General features: G+C 60.6%; 1 protein-coding gene across 1 annotated transcript; it reads left to right on the forward strand.

The window, feature by feature from the left end:
• Nucleotides 1-1,189: 1,189 nt before the first annotated feature.
• K437DRAFT_296521 (acetyl-CoA synthetase-like protein) lies at nucleotides 1,190-22,134 on the forward strand (the record flags this gene model as incomplete). The annotated part of the gene is made up of 4 exons (XM_013384998.1): nucleotides 1,190-3,974; nucleotides 4,038-4,810; nucleotides 4,979-6,054; nucleotides 6,144-22,134. 4 exons carry the CDS (start codon nucleotides 1,190-1,192, stop codon nucleotides 22,027-22,029), a joined length of 20,520 nt encoding a protein of 6,839 aa, XP_013240452.1. The 3' UTR covers nucleotides 22,030-22,134.
• Between the last annotated feature and the right edge of the window lie 239 nt (nucleotides 22,135-22,373).

Below are 22,373 nucleotides of genomic sequence, written 5' to 3' on the forward strand. Positions count from 1 at the left end.
CTACCATTACCTGTTTGGTAGCAGAAGAAGATCTAACAAACATATATTGCATTGTATTGCATTGTATTGTATTATTGGATTGCATTGTAGTGGCAGTAGTGGTGTCGGCAGTAGAGCCGCTATTGCGGTGCTATCGGTGCAACTGAGAAACTTCGAAATCGGATCGGATCCGACCGTGCCGCACTGCGCTCGACAGTCACCGGCAGCCCGATGCGTCAGCCACACACTAAATTGGGTTTGCACCGCACTGCGCTCACTCTGCACTCACCTCTGCGCTCACCTTACTACACGACCATTACCAAGTATACTTGGTTTTCACTACGACTGCTTTGACGTCTACGAGTAGTGCTTGCTGTACTGCAAGAACTGCAATGTCATGACTGCTGCCACTGCTGTTACCCCTGCTCCTCTTTTCTACTCTTACTGCGGCTGTGACTTCCAGCCATAGTTAGTGATCTTCCAACCATGCGCTTTTAGGGAAGGAAAACGACGGGCAGGTCGGCGGGCATGAACCAACGACAGCCACTGCGCCGCTCTAAGGCACGGTGCTGCAGTGCCCAGCGACCTGCTCGTTATTCACTAATCGTCGCAGATCTCTCCGACGGTCCACTAGAGCCACGGTGGAGACCTGATCAATTCACCAAACTGGAGTTCTTCCGCCGCCGCTTCCCTTCCTTCGAGCCGGGAGAGGCAAACCCGTCATCCTTTTGGGCTCGTTGACCTCTAGTCCCTTCCCTCTGCGCTCAGCAGATGCCACACACTTTGCGGCTCACGCGAAGGGCGTCTGTGCCCAAGCTTACATCGACGGCTTGAACGGCAGCTGCTGAAGGAATGAGAGACGCAAGTGCTTGAACCACCCACCGCGAGTAGCTTCCAATTTGGTAAATCGAGACAGACACTTTGAATATCTTTGCCTGCGTGGTTGCCTACCTTGGCCATGTCAGCTCTATCTCATCTCATCTCGATCCGGCCGCCGCAAGTCGCTGCCTCGAGAGGGATTGACCATTGACCAAAAAGCTTTGCCTCAGTTTGCCAAAGCATTATCTCTGTCGTCCATCGTACGCTGCCAACCCTCCAATTGACCTACCTCGCACGTACTGGGTTACAGCGTGGCTGACCGACATAGACTCTGTCCCTTGTCTGCTCTGATCTGCTCTCGATGATCAATCTCTCCGTCATTAACTCAACCATGGCAACCCCTGCTCCGTCTCTCGGGCACTTGGTGCACGATACCACGATCCAGGTCGCCCGCCTCGCCGCATTCCTCTGGTGCCAGGTCAACGCCGTTGCCGAAGTCGCGATCTGCATCTGCATGGAACAGCGACCCGAGTCCGCCGCCGAGCCACCTCAGCCTCACATCTGCAGCTACCACAATCCAGTCTCTGGTACAATGGGCGCTCTCTCTCTTACCACTTGCGAGACCCACGTCGACTTCAATCTCGTCGTGAGCGCACCGGCTGAGAACCAGGGCCTTGATCGCCCAACCCACCCACCATGCAAGGCGCCCACCATCTATGTGGCGCAGCCACATGGGCAGCATGGCGGCGCGCTCGCATTTGCTGCCGAAGTGCTCAGGGGCCTGGACGGCGGTGTGTGCGCGGCAGTCGCGACCATGCTCAACCACGCCTTGGCTTGGCCCGAGCTGGGTGCGGTGTACCACACTGGCTCGACAGTGCCGCTTGTCCAGCATCTTGCCGACATCCTTGGTACATCGGTGTTTGCGCCGCCGAGCCGAGCCGAACACCGATTTTCGGCGCACACCGGCGGGGACTTCTGGCACGTGTTCTGTCGCAACGTCGAGCGGCACTCGTGCAAGATTGCAATCCAGGAGGGCGACGAGACCTTTCTCACTTACAAAGACCTGTGGCAACTCGCCTGTAACACCGCCGTGCGCATTGGTGTTAAGCGCGACGAGTCGCACGCCGAAGTACCAGTGGTTGCCATCCTGGCAGAGCGCTCCATCGAGGCCATCGCGGGCCAGCTTGCAGCCATGGCTGCTGGGGTCGCGTTCGTATACCTTTCCCCCCAGCTTCCGCTCCCCCGTCTGCAGAGAATCGTCGATGATTGCGCGCCTCTGTTACTCATTCACACCGACGCCGAGGCCGCCATCGCCCGTCAGCTGTCCCTGCCCTTGGACACATGTCTCCCCTCATCGCTGGCCTTTGCGCCGCCCTCGCCGCAAGGCCTCAAGTCGCTGTCAATGCTATCATACAGCCCTCAGGAACCCGCCTATCTGGTCTACACGAGCGGCACCACCTCGGTGCCCAAAGGTGTTATCATTCCTCGCAGTGCCCTCGCCTCATATCTGAAGGCCTCGCTCGGTCTTTGGGGACAGCGCTGGTACGATCGCCGCCTCGCTGTAGCAAGCCTCTTGTTCGACGTGTCCATCTGCGACGTATTTGGCAGCCTGGCATGCGCCAGCTGCATCGTGCTACGCCCACAGGCTCGCCTCCTTGACGGCCTCGGCCGCCAGCTGCTCTCGGATAGGATCTCGTTCGTGCAGCTCACGCCGACGGTCGCCAGTCTTGTCAGCAATCCCAGCAGCCTTGCAAATGTCCGCACCATCATCCTATCCGGCGAGCCCGTCCCTCCACGTCTTGCATCGTGGTTCGTCCAGCAGGGGATTGACGGCGTCTGGAACGGCTACGGTCCTTCCGAGGCGACGGTAGTCACACTTGCGCATCGCTTTGCGTCCAACACTCAACTCGGCTTCTCTCCCATCGGTCTGCCTTTGGGCGACACAAGGGCCGTCATCCTGGCGCCCGACACTGGTGAGGTGGTGCCGCGCGGCTTTGCCGGCCACCTTTGCCTTCTTGGCCCTCAGTTGGCGTTGGGCTATCTAAAGCGCCCCGAGCTGACCGGCGAGGCGTTTGTCGCCGAGGGAAGAGACAGGTACTATTACACGGGCGACCTCGCCCGCTTTCGCAGGGAGTCGGACTCGATCGAATGCATGGGTCGCCTGGACCGCCAGGTCAAGCTCAATGGCCTTCGCATCCAGGTCGAGGAGATCGAAGCCTCGGCCAGAGAGGTGGTCGAGGCGTGTGCAGTCCTTGTTGTTGGGGTCGCACCGGCCAAGCTCGCGTGCTTCTATCTGCTACCCAAAGGCGAGTCCAAGAAACAGACAGAAGGTCTCTTACGCGCGCACCTCGAGCGAGACTTACCCGCCTACATGGTTCCTACCGTTCTCATGGCTCTGGAGGACTGGTCTATTGCCTTGACTCCTACTGGCAAAGTTGACGGCAACTCGCTCTGCCGCATCTGGCAGGCCTCGGTCTCGGCCCCGTTTGCGCAAAGCAACGACGACGGTAAAGATCCCCAATCTGGCGCGCCTCTGGATACCGCCGAGGAGGAGGCCATTGCAAACGCATGGGCGCAGGTATTGCCACCCCTCAGCGGTGACTGCTACAATGCGCGCCTCGACAAACACAGCAACATCTTTCAGGCCGGTGCCGACTCGATTGGTCTCATCCGCTTGTCGAATGTGCTGGCTCAGCTTGGCTGGTCCCTTGGCTCCGCCGAGATGCTCGAAACCGACGGATCGATCCAGGAAATGGCCTCTCGGCTGCGCATGGGCAGCGCCACCAACCAATCTCGAGCCGGCGCGGAAGAGCTCCAAGCAGCATACCAGCCTTGGTCTTTGGCACCAGGAGGCGGCACCACCACCACCATCAACGACCAGGAGCGCTTTACGGATGCATTCCCTCTCCAGCTGTCGCAGCTGGCGATGCTTGCGGCCTCACTGCGGCATGAGGGTCCAGACGCTCCATATTCTGCGAGCTACTGCCTGTCGCTACCCAGCGGCATAGATCTCGACCAGGTCGAGGCAGCGTGTACTGCGCTTGTGGGGCGGCATCCGTCTCTCCGCACTGTGTTCTTCAGCTCCGGCGAGGGTCTCTACCAAGCGGTCCTCAAACCAGGCCAGAGCCGCATACGCTTCACGCAGTCAAACGACGACTTGGATGTCAGCACGCCAGGTGTGCTTGTCTCTATCGGTAGCACCACGGTGCCTCTGAGATTCCACTTGGTTCGCCGAGCAGCGAGCCTCTGGATGCATATCCACCATGCGATCTTCGATGGCTGGTCTCTTAACATTATTCTCGACGATCTCGAGGCGCTTTTGCAGGGGCCTCGACTTCCGGCGGACCAAGCGCTGTTGTCCGGATCTGAGTTCCCTGCATTTGTCGACCATAGCAAAAGGCTAAGGACGGAACGAGCCAAAGAGTCGCTCGACTTCTGGCGCAAGATGCTCGCACCACTTGAAGGCCTTCTGTGGCCGCCGCACCAGCGATCCGATGGATCGCGTCCGAGGACGGACGCTCTTGTGCAAGCGAGATTGAAGTCGCCGCGGCTCGCCGCGGGCGCTCGCCGCGTGCATCCTCGAGCCACGCCGGCTATCTTGGTGAGCGTTGCGCTTGCCATAGCGTTGAAGTACCACGCCCATGCCAAGGCTGCCGTCTTTTGGGCGGTCAGCTCTGGTCGCACCGAGTCTCCGTACGCACACCGCGCCTCGGGCTGCTACGTTGCAACCTTACCTGTCAAGGTCGACTTGACCGGCAATGCGACGCTGCACGATATATTGGCCCAGGTCGCCGCGCAGCAGATCGAGGCTCTTCGCCACGAGCAGAGCCAACTTGACACCCAGCTTCGACCCGATCCTCAGTGTCTTTTGACGTTCCAGAACTTCCCCGCTCGACAAACTCCGGCGCCTCAGCTACAGATTCGCTCCCAGGACATGGCCCGCGACTATACCCTCTGTCTGGATGCCTTCCCTTGCCCCGAGAATGGCATGATCAAATTTGACCTGCACTTTGTAAGTGTGCACACCCTGGCACCATGCTTTTTATTCCTGCCAAGATGCCGGGGCACTCATACTTGTCGTCGCATTCATGCATTTGACTGACCCTCGGCTGCGATGGTATCTCTCTGCCTCTCGGTCGCTCTTTCTCTTTCTTTTGCTATCCAACCTCCTGCCACACAGGACACAACGTTGGTCACTGAGTCAGAGGCTGTGACGTTCCTTGAGCACGTCATTTATTTCCTTGATGCGCTATGCGAGTCATCGCCCGGAGATACGCTCTCGTCCGTTGCTGGTGCTCTGGCAAGGGAAGAAGGGGTCAACTTCAGCGCTTTGCACTCTTATCGGGACAATGCCGGTGCGGCACCGGCAGGTGATACGCAGGGGCTCTCCAGCTTCTGCTCGATCGTCGATGCATTGCTGGCAGCCGCAACGCGCGTTCCTCGCAAGATTGCGCTGTCGTTTGAAGACAGAGTGTTTCTCGAGTACCGGGAACTGGAGCAGCGCACTTCTGCCGTGGCTCTCGGTCTGGCCAAGCTCGGAGTCGGCCGAGGAGACACGGTCCTCGTGCGAATGGATCGGGGCATCGACCAGATTGTTGCAATCTACGGAGTCATCCGCTGCGGCGCGGCCATGGTGCCTCTGGACCCTGCCTTTTCTCAGGAGAGGCAGGAGTTCCTAGCCCGCGACTCTGGCGCCCGTATCGTGTTAGTGGAGTCCAAAGATGTCGAGCAAGCGCCCGAGCTAAGCGACGCAACGGTAAAACAGTTGTCTGAGGTCGAGACCGCCACAACAGTGCCCGGAGTTCTTGATTCAAGACGCTTGGAGATGATCCAACCCAACGACGTGGCATATCGTCTCTACACAAGTGGTACCACAGGCCAGCCAAAGGCCGTTGAGATCCCACACTCGGCGCTGATGAGCTTTGTCGAAGCGACGTCGCTCTATCGCCAGATGTGGACCTCGCGCCGCCTTGCTGTGGCCGCTTTCACGTTTGATGTGAGCGTTCATGACTGGGCTGCGACGCTCAGTCTCGGCGCCACCTTGTGCATCTCGTCCTCGGACCGGCTCTTTGGCGATATCACACACACGCTCAACACGCTCCGGGTCAGCTCAGCACAGATGACGCCGACCGTTGCCTCGCTGATCGATGCAGAACGCCTACAGCATCTCGACACCCTCATCCTCTCTGGAGAACCTTTGAGCGCGGCGCTACGCAATAAGTTTGTTGGCAAGCTCAACTTCTTCAACAGCTACGGGTATGTCTCGGTCTCCTTCTATAGCCTTGCCCCGCGTCAATCAAGGCCACTCCTGACCTCTGTCTCTCCCTTTACTACTATGCCAACAGACCAACGGAGACAACGGTTGACGTCTGCTCGCATCGCTTTGAGCCTTCGGACGTCGACGTACCTTTTGTGCCTATTGGACGCCCCATGGGGTTCAACGAGCTGCTGGTCGTCGATCCCGACACGCTACAACCAATGCCCCTTCTCTGTCCGGGCGAGCTTCTGATCGGCGGACCTCAGGTTGGCCTGGGCTACGCAAACCGCAGCGAGCTCACGAAGAAGCATTTCGTTCTGCATGCAGCCTGGCCTGGTGCCTCGGCTAAACGCCTATACCGCACCGGCGACCTCTGTCGGCTTCACCTCAACGGTCTCATGCAGCACATGGGACGCATCGACTCGCAGGTTAAGCTACAAGGCAGGCGCATCGAAGTCGAAGAGATCGAGAGTGTCATCACCGCAGCTCTCGACACGCACCAGCAGCAGCAGCATGAGCTGCGTCGTCCACAGGTGTGCGTTAGCATTGTCGACAAGGGCGGCAGCCAATCTCTGGCTGCGTGGATCTCATACTCGACGGCGGCGAAAGGGCCCGTCGAGGGTGGGGCCACCATCACCTGGCTACCACAGGCCGAAGCCGAGCGGGTGTTGGAGCATTGCCGCCGCACTTTGCCCCGCTACATGGTGCCCAGGGATCTGTACCTTGTGCAAGACATGCCCGTCACCGCCTCCGGCAAGGTCGACCGCAGGGGCCTCGCACGCTCCACCCGGCTGGACCTCTCTTCGCCGCCCAGAGACGCAGACAAATCAGTATCTGAAGCCAATACACACGCAGCTCAGCGTGGTATTACCCGGTCGGCGCGCCGCAAGCCCTCCTCTCGCTTCGCCGGACTGCTCTGCCAAGCTTACACTAGTGTCTTTGACCGCTGGATCAACGACGAAAACGCCGACTTTTCCGAGCTTGGGGGCGACTCAATCAGCGTCATCCGGATTCTAGCCAGCCTGCGCTCGCTCCTTGCCAAAGGAGAGGAGCTTGAGCTTCGGCCAAGCCACTTCTTTCAGTTGCGCACGATCGGCGACCTGGCCGCATTCTGGAACCAGCAGACTACCAGACAAGCTGGTGGAAGCGGTGCCGATGACATCTGCGAACGCCGTGCCAGTAGCAGCGACGGCAACGCGAGCAATAGCACGCCAAGCGTCTCGACAGAAGAGGTAAAATCTGCAGCGCACGTGGCATCGCTGAGACCCGAAGACATCGAGGAGGCGTATCCTGCGGTCCGCCTCCAAGAAGGTCTTGTGTCGTTATCGCTCCAGGATCCCTCACTCTACTTTGCCACATTCCGATGGAAGTTGTCGCCGGGCATCAACCCAGACCGAGTGCTTCAGGCGTGGACCACAGTTGTGTCCCGCCGACCGATGCTGCGCACCGTGTTCGTCCCCTCTGACCATGGCCGCATCCTGCAGCTGGTGCTCAAGGCTTCGGCCTCGGCCTCGTCCACTGCCCCGCACCCCACCTCCTTCAATTGGGGTGTAGTCCCCCTCATGGCGACCATCGAACGTGGAGAGAGCACCTCACCGTCGCTGTCCCCCTCGCCGTCGTTTAGACTCGATATACATCATGCGCTCTACGATGGCTGGACACTAAAACTGCTCCTGGCGGATCTATGCAGCGCCTACTACAACGAACTGTTGCCTGAGCGACCCAGCTTTGCCTCGGTTCAGGCGATCGAGGAGGCGAGCGACATGACCAAACATATGGCCTTCTGGGCACGCGAGCTCGAGGGCAGCCCCGTGCCCAACTGGCCGTGCAGGCCCCACGCGCGCCTCAAGGCAGATCACCGGGCTACAGTCCACGTGGATGTCGCCCGGCTTGACCAGCTCGTGTCACAGGCTAGATTGAGTGCCGCCACCGTCGTGGAGACAGCGCTTGCTCTGGTAATGGCACGCTATGCCGATGCGCAGGATGTCATCTTTGACGTGGTCAGCAGCGGCCGATCGGGCGCTCGAAGCGTCGTGGCCAACATCGACCAGATCCTGGGACCGTGCGTTGTCACGTATCCGCTCCGTGTGCGCCTCGACAGGTATGCAAGCATTTCCGACCTCGTCCGAGGGCTGTTGCAGCACCAGTCGGACGAGCTTGTTCATCACGAAGCTGCCGGTCTGACCAATATTGTCAAAGCAGCTAAGCTGCCAGCCGCGCAGCAGATCTCGTCTACGCTTCTCACGCTGTCAGCCGAAAACGGCTCCAGAAGCAAGCAGCAGCCGCTCTTTGAGGGCGCAGTCACGTCCTCAATGCGGCGCAACTATGCCGTCTGTCTTGATGTCGACGTCGGCCCGGACGGGATCGATTTTGACGTACACTTTGATCCCGCCACCATCGTCAGGCAGGATGCGTGCCAACTGGCTGCACACGTCGGCCATGCCGTCTATGCCATCCTCACGTCGGGCGATACCTCACTGGACACCTTCCGTTTGTTTGGACCCGCGGACCAGCAGATCGTCTCAGATATGGAGCGCGACACCCAGCAAAGATCGAACCAGCTGCAGCGCGAGCCACTGCTGCTGGCACACCAGTACCTCGAGGCTCACGCCCGCACGAGCCCCTCCAAGATCGCCCTCCAATACCAGGATCGTTTTATAACATATGCCGAGTTCGAACAACGCGCATCAATGCGTGCCAAGAGCATCCGTGTCCGACTAGTCGAGGCTAGCGGTAGCGGAAAGCAGCGGCTTCCGCTGGTACCCATCATCGCTGACAAGGACGATGACTTTGTCATCAACGCCTTTGCCGTTCTCAAAGCCGGGGGCGCATACGTTCCCATCAGTCCGTACTGGCCTTCGGGTCGGCGTAACGAGGTACTTCGACGCACCGCTGCAGCCTTTGCCATCACCAAGGCGGACCTGGTCGAACAACTGCGCCGAGAGACGAAAGGACAATGCGAGCCCCTGACAGCAGAGTGTCTAGAGCAGCAGCAGCAACAGCAGCATCAACCGTCGCTACAATCGAACGGGGATATCAGCCTGCCGTTCACGGCGCCTGACAATGCATCGGATCGCGTCGACTTCTACGGGCCTGACGAGGCGCGGCTGGCCTATCTGCTCTTCACCTCTGGCACGACGGGCACTCCCAAGGGTGTTCAAGTCACGGCAAACAATCTGGCGGCATTCCTTCGAGGCGCTAGTCACCGCTACCAGCCGTACACAAGTGCCTGGACCCGGCGAGGCTCGTTCGCCGCCCAGACGTTTGACGTGTCGTGCCACGACATCTTTGGGGCCGTCGCGGCGGGCTCCAGCCTCTGCATGGCTCCGTCGCTCGAGATGCAGCTCGACCTCCAGCACACACTCGAGGAGCTGCGTGTGAGCCTGATCCAGCTCACGCCGTCGGTGGCCCAAATCCTTGACTATACAGGCCTACCACACCTCCAGGCACTCATCACAAGCGGCGAGGCACTGCCCGCCAGCCTCGTCGTCGGCGTGACGCAGCACGTGCCCCTCTTCAACAGTAACGGCCCGACCGAGGCCACAGTCGACTACAGCAGCCGCCTCTACAGCGCTTTGCCATCCACACCCAACGAGGCAGTGGGGGAGTATCAAGAGCCGTGGGTCTCGGTGGGAACGCCCATAGGGTTCTCACGATTCTATGTTCTCGACTCCCAGCAACGCCTCTGTGCCACAGGTGAACCCGGAGAGGTCGTAGTGGCCGGTCCACAGGTGGCGGCTGGCTACCTCGACATGTCAGGCGAGACGGCCAAGGCGTTCTATAGGCATCCGCAGCTCGGAGACATCTATGCCACCGGTGACCGAGGCATCCTGCATGCCAACGGCGAACTGCAGCTTCTGGGACGTCGGGACGGACAGGTGAAGATCCGGGGACTGCGAATCGAGCTTGGCGAGATTGCCGCAGTCCTTGAACGCGCCACTCTTGTGGCTGCTGCAGCCGTATACCTTGACCCAGACAATGCGGAGCAAATTGCGGCGTTCATTGCCACCAAGCACAGTGTCGGCGATCTGTCCAGTGACCAGGTTGCCGCCAGGGTGCGTGTTGAGGCGGCGCGGTCGCTTGCGCCGTATATGATGCCGGCCAGCATCACAGTTGTGGGCACTGAGCTTCCCATTACTTCCTCGGGCAAGGTCGATAAGAGCGCGCTCTTTGATGGCGAGCGCCGCACCCGCACCCAGCACCGAAACCGCCCGGCCATCGCCGTCCAAGAGCGTGCCAATCTTGAGGCCTCGGTCTCTGCCGCCCAACCCACTTCCTCTGTCGCTCCCACGGAGAAAGCACTCGAGGCCCAAACCGATCATACGACGCTGACGCCCGTACAGCAGGCGGTACGCAGCGCGTGGGCCAGTGTGCTCCAAGTGTCGGAACGAGTTCTCGACCTACACACGACGTGGTCTGCTGCGGGCGGCGACTCGATCCAAATGATCCGTCTCTTTTCAGCGTGCCGCCGTGCCGGTATCTCTCTCTTGCCAGGCTCAGGAACAACGATATTTGAGCAGGCGCTGACGGCCAAAGTCGGAAAGGAACTTCTCAGTGGCTCTGCAGCCGCGCCTGGCTCTGGAGAGAGCGACACCGTCCGCAACGTGGTCCTCTCTCCGATCCAGCGCCACTTTTTCGCCAAGACTGGGCCGATCGACCATTACAACCAGTCAATGCTCCTGCAGCTGCACTCGAGCGTGGATTCGCTGCACCTAGCCAAGAGTCTAGATACCTTGGTGCGTCGTCATGCCCAGCTGCGAGCCAGTTTCACCCGCACCAAGCGAGGCCGGGTGATGCAGCACCTGCTTCCACCAGCGCAGGCGTTGGGCTGGCCCGTCAACACGGTCGGAGACCGAGAGATCGAGGACATCGACGAGATCAACCGTCTTCTGCAGCAACAGAGCGCCTCCCTCAAGGTGTTTGCCGAGCCACCGCAGCATGCAAGCTCGCTTCTGGCCGCGCTTGTCTTTACTTTCCAAGGCCGGCGTCACGCCTTCCTTACCGCGCACCACCTTGTCGTTGACCTGGTTTCGTGGAACGTTCTCCTCGATGCGCTTATGGAAATGCTAGCTGCCAGCGACAATGGTATCAGCAAGCGCGTCGCCGAGCAGAAGAAAGAGAAAGAGGCCAATTTTGCTGCTTTTTCCGCTGCAATGTTCAAGGAGATTAGGAGCGTCGTACTGCAGGGTGACGGACCTCGCTTCACGCAAGTCATCCCGGAGCAGCAGCAAGCGCATGGCGATGGCCATCCTATCAGTGTCGGCGAGTGGGAGACGTCAGTCTTCAGCATCGGTCCACTCAGTCAGTCATGCATTCGTCGCCGCCACCTCGAGACGCTCGACATCATGCTGGCGGCGCTTGCCTTGGCCATCCGCGAAACCAGGGGCGAGCACACGCCGGTGATTGCGCTCGAGGGACATGGCCGCGACGTTCTTCCACCCTCATCCCAGGTCGAGCTCGACGCAGCGGTCGGCTGGTTTACCAACATCTCTCCTCTATCGCTCCCCACCTCAGACTCGTCGATCGAAGCTACCCTCCGAGGGATCCGCGACGCGAGACTCGCAGGCCTCGAACCTCTACTTGGCGCCGCCGAGCTCGGGGCGCTTGCACCTGCATCACAACATGCACCTCGCTGGCCGCTTCTCTTCAATCTGCACAGCAAAAGCGCAAGCAGCCCCACGCACGACGGTCCCTTTGAGCTCATGAGCACAGGAGCGTGCTCTGCCCGGGGCTTCCAGTGGACCGATGTAGGGTATCAAGCAGTGAGGGACGCGGCTCTGGCCATCGACGTCGAGCCGGATGTCCTAAACCCAGCCTCCTTCATCGTCGAGATGCATCACCGATCCCACGCCAGTGACTCAGTCCAGTGTCTTGGTCTCGCACTGCAGACGGCCGTCATCGCCATTGATCGCCACAACCGTGAGGCCGTTTCCAAGCCCTTGACCTGCATTCCGGATCTCTGCCGCAGCGATCTTTTTCCGCATCTCATGCTGAACCGCGAGCAGTTTAATCGACTGACAAAAGACACGCTTCTCCAGGCAGGCATCAGGCTCGATCAGGTCGCTGATCTCGTCCGCGCTCTGCCAACGCAGCAGGCGCTGGTGTGGGAGACGCAGAGGGCGCCAGGTGCCTACATCACTTCGCGCACGTTCAATTTCGCAGAAGGCGACGCGCCCAACGCGGTATGGCGCTTGCAGTCGGCTGTCGAGAGGCTCGTCGACGCCCACCCGATCCTGCTCCGCAGCCGCTTCGTTCTCGATCGCGACCTGGGGCTGCTCATTGCCGTCCTGCGAGCTGGGTGCGCTCCGACTGTATGGTTTGACCGCATGGATGACGACGACAGCAGCGACGAGGCTCTCCAGCACGTCGGAGATCCCTTTCTGCAGCCGTTTGGCGTCGTGCTGCGTCGCCACGGGCCTCAGCGGCAGGTAGTTGCCGAGGTCCGCATCCACCACGCCCTCGTCGATGCATGGACAATGCACATCCTCGTCCAGGACCTTGGCGCGCTTTTGGTCGATCCCTGCGCCGAGCCCAATCGAGGTCGCTTGCAGTTCAAAACCTACCTACTCCAGATGGCCACAAAGGACCGCACGGTCTCGCGCTCTTTCTGGACTCGGCTGCTGCAAGACCTCAAGGCCGTCTCCTCCACGCCTGCATTTGCAGAACGCCGTAGAGCCTTGAAAGATTCGCGCCCGCTTGCTGCTAGAATGGCGCGTGTGCGCCAGCAGTTCTGCATACCGCGCGACCAGCTCGAAGACACCGGCGTCTCGGAGTCAACCATATTCTTGCTCGCATGGGGAGTGGTGCTTGCCGCGCACTCGCGCCAACGCAGCGTCGTCACCGGTCTCATCCTGAGCGGCCGAGACGGCGCCATCCCTGGCATCGACAACATGGCTGGCCCTACCATCACGACGCTGCCGCTGCCCATCTCTCTCCGCGCTGACTGGGACCTGCAGAGCCAGCTACTTCAGCTTGAGCGTGCCGTTGCGCTTGTATCACAGCACGCCGACGTCGGTCTCGCTGAGGTTGCCAGCTGGGCAGGGTGGCCGGCAGATGCACTGACCAGCTTTGCTACCTTCCGCAACCTCCCAGGTGACGACGGCCGGACTGCCAGCGACTCGCTCGTGGAGCTTGAGGAGCTGGCCGAGGACAACGAGCAGGTCCCCGTCTCGGTGGCTGCAGGCGCTGGCACAGAGAGGCACTGGCTGGAGCTCAACTACAACTCGACTATGTTTGACGCGCAGGAGGCTAAAGCACTGGCCAACGACACCTGCTCCATCTGGAAAAAGCTCCTGACCAAAGGCGGCCATAAGGACGTTGATGCGCTCATTGGTTTCGTCCAGCCAGTGCCACGCGCACCGGCGGCTGTTGCAGATCTGCACAGGCAATTCGACGGCATCGGCAGCCAATCCCCGGTCTCTGCTGCGGCGGGGACTGAGCCTAAGCCAGAGTTCAAGCTCTCCACAGAGCTTGGTGCGCAATTGGAGCAGAAATCAGCAACCACGGGCCTGAGGGAGCAGCTTGAGCGCATATGGTGCGATGTACTTGCGATTCCGGAACAGCGTTGTCCACACGACGTTCCTTTCTCCGAACTCGGAGGCAGCTCGCTCGCTTCGATGCGTCTGATTTCTGCTATGCGTAACGCTGGCATTAAGGCCAATGTGTCGGATCTCCTCCAGGCTAACACCATCTCGTGCCTGGCCACTAGGCTGCTCGGCAAAGCGCGCCAGCAAGACAATGCAACACACGCTTCAACGAGTAAGATCAAACCGGGATTCACAGTGGTGTCGCGACAGGCTGAGGCAGACACTGCTGTGCTCGACTCCGCTTCCTGTCAAGAACCGGCTTCAGCGGCAGAAGACTCGCCGCCTGCTGACGCTGAGGCGTTCTCCACGTTCGAATGCACACCCGTCCAGCTGGCAGTTCTCAGTGCCGCGTCCGTTCACGACGATACTATCCAAACAATAACAGATGACAGCGACAGTGCCTCACCACTGCGCTCAACGCCGTACTGTGCCGAACTCACCTTCAGTGTCAGGAGCGACATCGACCCTGTGCGGCTGAAGAGGGCCTTCCATTGCCTGGTTGACAGCCACGACATCCTTCGGACGGCCTTTGTTGCCAGCGAAGGCGACAAAGAGGGGGGGGCAAGCTTTCGAGCGATTTGCTACCCGCCTGGATCGCCTCGAATTCCCAGTCTTGAGCTCGACACCACAACTTCGGCCCACCAGGATCCTCTACCCACGGCCACCGGCACGGTGGCCTGGAAGGCCGCGCTACAAGGAAGAAAGCTGGTGTGGCATATCTCACATGCCCTCTACGACGGTGCGACCCTCGACATCTTCCTACGAGACCTTGACATTCTCTACACGCAGCTCGGCCTGCCTCATGCCGTCGGCGTCGCGGACCTCGGTGTGTCTAGACACAGCTATGCCAAGTTCGCCAAGGTTGCCAACCGGTGGGCCGACGACCAGGCCGCGGCTTCGTTCTGGTCGCAACGCCTTGCCGGTGCCTCCCTAACGCAGCTGTGGCCATCTGTGGCAGACAACGTGCCCTGTGCCACAAACCAGATCGAAATCGACTCTGAGGGAAGCCTCGAGACGGCAGCAAGTCGACTTGGCTGCCTGCCGGGTGCCCTTGTCCGCGCTGCCGTGGGCCTGCTCCTCTGCCAGCTCCATGAAACGGACCATGTCGTCTTTGACTGGGTCTCGTCCGGTCGGTCCGTGCCTGGCTTTGATGAGACAGCCGGCCCCATGGTGGCGACCTATCCCGCGAATGTGACCATCAACCGCCAGGAGGACGACGCAGCAGAGACGATTCAGCAGATAGCTACCCGGATTCAAGAGGAACTCATCCAAGAGATGCAGCACGAGCATTTCGGCATGAACCGCATCCTCCGAGCAGCAAAGCTCTCGGGGCAGCGCAGCCAGCTTTTGGTCACCTATCAAGCCCCCGCCGTACGTCGGCCGAAGGAACGCATCGTAGAATTCGAAAGAGGCTCTATGACGCTCGACTATGTTGTTTCGCTTGAGGTCCAAGATCGGACCGCCCTCGTGGGTCGCCCCTCGTTCCGTACCACGACGGTTTACGACGCCCAAGTCCTGTCACGCGGCGATGCCATCTCCTTGACCCAGCAGCTTGGCTATTTACTCGGCGCACTCAGCAAAGCTGCACCACTCGACACTGCCAGCTCCCCAAGCGCTCGCCTGCTGAGCCTCTCGATGGGCCCCACCGAGCTGGAGACAGCGCACGGGCTGTGCTCCGCAGATGCTCGACTGAGTGGGTCCTGGCCGCTCCTCCACGATCTCGTCATCCAGCAGAGCGTGGCGACACCTCGAAAAGTGGCGCTGCAGTTTAACGACGAGTTCGTCACCTACGCCCAGCTCGTGTTGAGAGCGCAATGGGTGGCAGACCACATCGTGGCAGCATTCGGCAAAGATCGCCGCTCTGGCCGCCAACCTTGCATAGGAGTTAGTATGTCCCGCGGCATCGACATGGTCCTGGCTCTACTCGGGGTCCTCATGGCGGGGGCCGCGTATGTACCCCTCGATCCGGACCTGCCCCATACACGATACCAGTTGGCGATCCGGGCGACCGGCGCCAAGCTAGTACTTGCCTCGCAGGACATTGTCTCGGCCAATGTCTCCCACGTAGACGCATCTGACGTCGAGTTTGTAACGTTGTCCGAGCTCGCCAAGAGAGCCAACCAACAGCAGCAGCTCCGAGAAAGACCCGACTCCATCACAGCCGTCGTCCAGCCCAACGATCTTGCATACGTGATCCCTACCTCGGGCTCGACAGGCACGCCCAAGGCCTGTGCAATCGAACACCGCAACGTTTCAGCGTTCCTCACGGCGGCGACGCGCTTCTACGGGCTGACGGCCTTCAGTCGCAAGCTGCAGGCGGCCAACTTTACCTTTGACGTGAGCGTGTTCGACATCTGGGGTACACTCTCTGTTGGTGGCTGCGTCATCCTGGCACCCAGGGGGGAGCTCTTTGGCGACATGGCTGGCGTCATCAACAAGACCTCCGCCACGTTCCTCGATCTCACTCCCACGCTCGCGTCTTTGCTCAGCCCTAGCAGCTTGCCCACTGTCTCCTCCATCCTCTTTGGCGGCGAGGCGCTCCCACGCAAGATCCTCAAAACCTGGATATCGGAGCCCGGTGTCGCCGTCTTCAACGCTTCGGCGCCCACCGAGTGTGTTGTCAATGCCCTGGCACATCGATTCAACCGCTCCTCGGCCCATCTGCCGTACATCCCCATCGGCCGGGCACTCGGCCATTCCAGAATCTACCTTCTGGACAATCAGATGCGGCCCGTGCGATTAGGCCAAGTTGGCGAGATCTACATTGGCGGGCCGCAGGTCGGTCGCGGATACCTGGGTGACGAAGAAAAGACACGACAATCGTTCCTGCGGGACGTCACGATTAAGATAGGCAGAATCACGTTCCACGAGGAGCGCCTGTTCCGCTCTGGCGACACTGCCAAGCTGCACGGAGAGGGACTCGTTGAGCATCTCGGCAGACGAGACCACCAGGTCAAGCTCAAGGGACTCAGGATCGAGTTAGGCGACATCGAATCGCAGCTCTCGAGCTTGCCTGGCGTCCGACTGGCGGCCGTCCAGAAGGCTGTGGCGCCGGGCGGCGGCGGTATATTGTCCAAGGAGACCCTCATCGGCTTCGTCGAGCTCCAAGCTGCTCATGATGGGGGCCAAGCGGACGCTACAACCTCAGAAGCCCGGGTTCCCCTTGTCGAGCGTCTGCTTGCTGATCTGCAGCTACGTCTGCCGTCGTACATGGTCCCTGAGTCCATCGAGCTGGTACCGAACCTGCCTCTCACGCCTTCGGGCAAGGTGGACCGGAAAGACCTCAAGAGGCTGGCCGATGCACTGCTCGCCAAGGCAGGTGCCAACAGGACCGACGCGATGAGGAGCGACACCACCGCCCCCGAGGACGAAATTGAAGCCAAACTTGTCGAGCTGAGCGCCAAGATCCTCGGACACGCTGCCAAGCACGTCTCAACAACAGCGGGCTGGTCGCACCTCGGCGGCGACTCGATTGCTAGCATCCAGCTCATCTCTGCGTGTCGCAAGGCGTTTGGCACCCGTCTGGCGTTTGGAAGCGTCCTCCGATCGACGACGCTGCGACAGGTGGCAGCCATGGTCCGACGCTCCACCAAAGCGACAACGGGCGCACAGAATGCCGATGCTGCATCGAGCTTGGAGCGCTCCGACTCTTCCAGGGCACTGTGCGTGCCTCTGACCCCTTTGCAACGGCGGTTCGTGCATCTCTTTGGAGCTGAAGGAGAGAGCGGGTTGGAACACTACTCTCAGTCTCACCTGATCTCCCTCCGCGGCCGTGCAAGCTCCTGGACGCGCGAGGAGCTTGAAATGATGCTGCGCAACATCGAGGATCGGCATGCCGCGCTCTCGTGCACCCTTACGCCGCACGGCATGTCACAGGGCCTGCGGCCCCGCAGGCGCCTCACACTGCACCAGGAAGCGATAGCAACTTGCAAAGATCTCGGAGTCGTTTGCTCGGCCACCATCCACCGGGTCTCGCTCGCCGAGTCGCGCCTGTTTGAGGCGACACTGATCGAAGTGGGCGCAGGCAGCCAGAAGTTCGTAATGCTTACGGCACACCACTTTGTTGTCGACATCGTCAGCTGGCAGATCATCCTGGGCGATCTTGCAAGCCAGCTTTCCAGCGGTCCAGCGATTTCTGCACTTGGACAGGCAACCGACACGTTCCTCTCGTGGAGCCAGGACCATGACAAGCATCCGGGGCACATCACGAAGGTGTCAATACAGCCTCTGGAGCAGCTCAGCACCAGCAGCAGTTCAGCTCTGGCCCAAAGAGGCGGCGTTGTCTCTAACAGTCAAGAAGTCAAGCTCGACGTCGCATGGTTCTGTGCCAGTCGCGAGATTGACCTGGAGCATCTGATGGTTGCGGCCCTCACTTGCTCGTTGCGAGACACAGCCACCTGCCGCATGAGCTGCACAGCGTCGTCGAGCGTGACCCTGGCCGTGGAAAGCCACGGCAGGGAGCCGTGGCTGCAAGTTCAGGACGTGACCCGGACCGTCGGTTGGCTCTCGGCCTTCTACGCAGCAAGTTTGGACCTCTCGGCGATCGAAGACCCGATTACGGCCCTGGTGAGCGCCAAAGACGCTCTGTGCGTCGCCAAGCGCCGTGGCTACTGCCTGCCTGATGGTGAAGCTCTTTGGCCTGTTGTCATGAACTACCATGGTCGTCGAGCTGCGTCGTTGGCAGCAGACTCAACTGTGTTTAACGATGTAGACCTCCCGACTCGCGAGGGGGGCCACGGTCTGGTGCGCGACGCCATCATCAACGTTGAGATCGAGCTCTCCGCCGATGGCCGCAAACTCGATTGGACGGTCGAGGGGCCAGCCTGTCTCAACACTAAGGTCTCAGCGGTCTCTATGGGCATTAAGGCGGCTCTGAATACCATCATCATGCACGTTGCTCCCAGCAATCGACCATCGCGTCTTGGCCTGACGCTGGTCGACATCTCGGTGGAACTGGATGCGCCGGCTTATGATGAGCTGCGCAAAGGTATCATTCCAAGCCTTGGCCTCGTGCCCTGGCAGCTCGAGCGCGTGACCGGATGCACACCACTGCAGACAGCACTTGTTGCGGCGGGAGATGGATCCGATCGCTATCGCAGCCATCGCGAGTACCAGGTGTCTGCCTCGCGCAATGTCACTTCGGCAGCGCTCGCTCGGGCTTGGAAGGCTGTGGTGCGCAGCACCGACGTGCTTCGCAGCCGATTTGCATATCATTCTACTCTCGGGCTGATGTGCCTGGTGCTTGCACCAAGTGAAGAGGCGTCAGTGTTCATCTCGCGGGATGCCACTGAGTACCAGGCGTGGCTGACCTTTCAGGGCGACCCGGGCCGGTCGCCTGTCGCTGCAGCGATCCTTGAGGACGAGTCGGGTATAGTGCAGAAGCTCTGCCTAGCAATCCACCACGCCGCCACCGACGCTTGGACCAACAACCTGATTGAGCAGGACCTGGTCAATGCGTGCCACGCGGGGCCCGAAATGCTCTCGCCTTCGCCGAGCTTCCAGGCTGTGCTCGACTGGTACAAGAAGCAGGACCCCGCACAGAGCTGCGCATTCTGGACCGACTACCTTTCTGGCATGCCTGAGAGCCCGTGGCCTGTTGCAACCATCGAAGCGCGGCAGGCGTTGGTGGCTTCGTCGCCGCCCGTCTTTGAACGCGCCTGGTCACGCACACCAGGCTGTGTATCGGCAGCGCTCGAGCGCATGGCGCAGCAGTTTGGAGTACTCGCCTCGGATCTGCTGCAGTTGACATGGGCCGTGTGCCTGCATCGCCGCTCGTTGCAGGACGTTGGTGCCGCACCTGCCGACGTCTGCTTTGGCATTGTGCTTTCAGGGCGAGACGTTGCCGTGGACAACATTGAGGAGATCCGCGGACCGTGCATCCAGACGGTGGTCGCACGCTACACCTTTGAGCATACCGAGAGGGTGCACGACGTGCTTAAGCGCATGCAGAACATGCAGGACAGGGCCAAGACCCACGCCTGGGTCGGACTCGACGGAATCCTCAGGGCTACGCCAGCTGGCTCCATCCACGACCTCGTGCGCACGCTGGTCACGTACCGCAACCTTCCAGGAGACAGCGACAAGGACGACAATATCAAGGGCGTGGCCAGAATGTTGCGTCAGGTAGACAGTGATGACCGCATCACCATCCCAATCTCAGTGACGGCCTATCCGGCCGGCGCTGGTGCCGACGCCGTCGAGTTTGACCTCCTCTACGATACAATGGCTGTGGCGCCTTGCGACGCGGTGTGTCTTGCCGACGAGCTGGCGCACACGTTCGTCGAGCTGATGAGAGCGCTCGAGTCTGGCAACAGCTTTGCCTCGGTCGAGCCACTTCCCGAGAAACAGATGGAGCTGGTGCAAAACAGCTGCACGAGCCGAGCCGATGCTACACTAGCGCCAGCCACAGACCTCGTATCTTTGCTGCTCGCCCAGACGCAACGGTACCCGAGCAAGATCTGCATCCAGCAGCGCGACACGTTCCTCACCTACCGCGACGTCGAACGCAAGAGCGAGCAGCTGGCGCGTCGCATCCGCAGGTACGGTCTGCCGCTCAACAGCATGGTCCCGCTCCGGTTCCACAAGGACCATCGCCTGCTGCTTGCCATCCTTGGCGTGCTGAGGGCTGGCCATGCTTACGTGCCCATCGATCCTGAGCTGCCCGAGCAGCGTCAGAACTTTCTCATTCAGCAGGTACAGGCGCGACTCGTGGTGCAGGACCAAGCATCGCATCCTGCGTTGCCACCCCTTGACAAACTTCCATGCACCGTAGCCACCTTTGAAGCGCTCATGGGGGAAGCCGAAGCCGAGCAGTCAGCGGTGCACGACGAGGACGACGACCACGACTACGCCGCGTCGTTGCCTGTCCCATCTTTCGACGATGCGTGCTACGTAATCTACACCTCGGGCTCGACGGGAACGCCCAAGGGTTGCGTGGTCAAGCATGGCAACGTGGCGCAGTACTGCACAAGTTATGCATCTGCCAACGCGGTACCCTCGGACTGGACAGACCGCACGCTTACTATCAGTAACACGAGCTTCGACGCCTCGATCTGCGAGTACTTTGTCTCTCTCGTAACGGGTGCCACGGTATGCTTTGCGACCAAAGATCAGATTCTCTCCGACCTGCTGGGCCAAGTCAACCATCTGCGCATCACCACGGGCTTCATGACTCCTTCGCTCTGCCGCACCGCCGATTTTGCGGGTCAGGCGCCAACGCTCAAGCGCTGGTCGCTGGGCGGCGAGATGGTGCCAAGGGACCTTGTCGAGGCCCTGTCCAAGGGTGGCATCGAGGTCTACACCGGATACGGTCCAACCGAGACGACCGTCATGGTGGTCACAGGACGGCTTGACACGGGCAATGTGGCTGGCTTCCTGCCGCTTGGACGACCCAACCCGGGCACCTTCCTGCGCATCGTCGATGGCTTTGGCCGCACGTGCCCCGCCGGAGCTACGGGCGAGCTCATGATTGGTGGAGGCCAGGTTTCGGCTGGCTACCTGGACATCGAATCCGACAGCTTCTTCACGGACAAGAACGGAGTGCGGTGGTACCGGACCGGCGACTACGCCTGCCTGCACGGCGACGGCCGGATCCAGATACTGGGGCGCCGCGACGCGCAGATCAAGCTCCGGGGTCAGCGCATCGACCTGGGAGAGGTGGAGGCGGCCGCCACGTCGCTCGACGACGTCGCCGAAGCGGCTGTCGAGCTTGTGGGCGACACACTAGTGGGCGGTTTCTGCCCTGCGACCGGGCGCCACGCGCGAGAATGTACCCACGAGCTCAAGCACAATCTGGTGCAGCGGTGCCAGGAACGTGTGCCGCCGTTTGCGGTGCCCGAGCACTGGGTGGCACTGGAGAGACTGCCGCGGACGCAGAACGACAAGCTGGATCGCAACGCGCTGCGCAAGTGGCTGGATGCTGCCATCAAGGCAGCGGCGCAGCGCCAAGAGGAGAAGAAGAGGACGACGACGACGGACGAGGCACCGCGGACCGAGCACGAGGAGCGCATTGCGCAGGCGTGGGCGCGAGCTCTGGGGATCGAGGCCGAGAGCATCGGACTCGACGACAACTTTACAGCGCTCGGTGGCGATTCGATCAAGGCGGTGCGCGCGGCGACGTATCTGCGTGCCACGGCACCGAGCGACACCAGCAGCAGCGGCACCGTCAGCGTTGCAGCCATGCTGAGATGCCGCACCGTGCGAGCCTATGCCGTCGAGCTGGCGCGCGCCACCCGAGAGCACATCGCAGCGGCTGCGTCGCTCGTCAACGCCCACCCTGGCTCGGACTCTAGCCCCTCCATAACAGTGCTCAAGCCGGCCCGAACATCTTCACGAAGGATGCAGCGATTTGGACTGCTGTCGCAGACGCGCAAGCCAATGATTGGCTGAACCAAAGGCCCCTTTAAGGACAGTGCAGTATTGCATGTACACAGCACATAGTAGTATGCAGTCATCCCAACGTACGTACCATGGAAATGCATCAGTTGCAAATGGCATAGACGCTTGCTTTCACGATGCGCTTGCCCATGTTCCCGGCAGCCAAAAGAAGAAGCGCGCCGGACAAGCGTGATGTAGAGACCACTTGTGTTTGGAGCGGTGGCGAGGCCACGATGGGATACATCAGCACAAGGCATCGTCGATCAAGAGTGGATCTACGAAGGATGCATCGCGGGCAGCAGCAACATCATGGCGGGTGGCTCGGTAGACATCGATGCATTTGCCGGTGATGAGGT

This window comes from Tilletiaria anomala, assembly GCF_000711695.1.
Source record: "Tilletiaria anomala UBC 951 chromosome Unknown K437scaffold_133, whole genome shotgun sequence".
NCBI lineage: Eukaryota > Fungi > Basidiomycota > Exobasidiomycetes > Georgefischeriales > Tilletiariaceae > Tilletiaria > Tilletiaria anomala.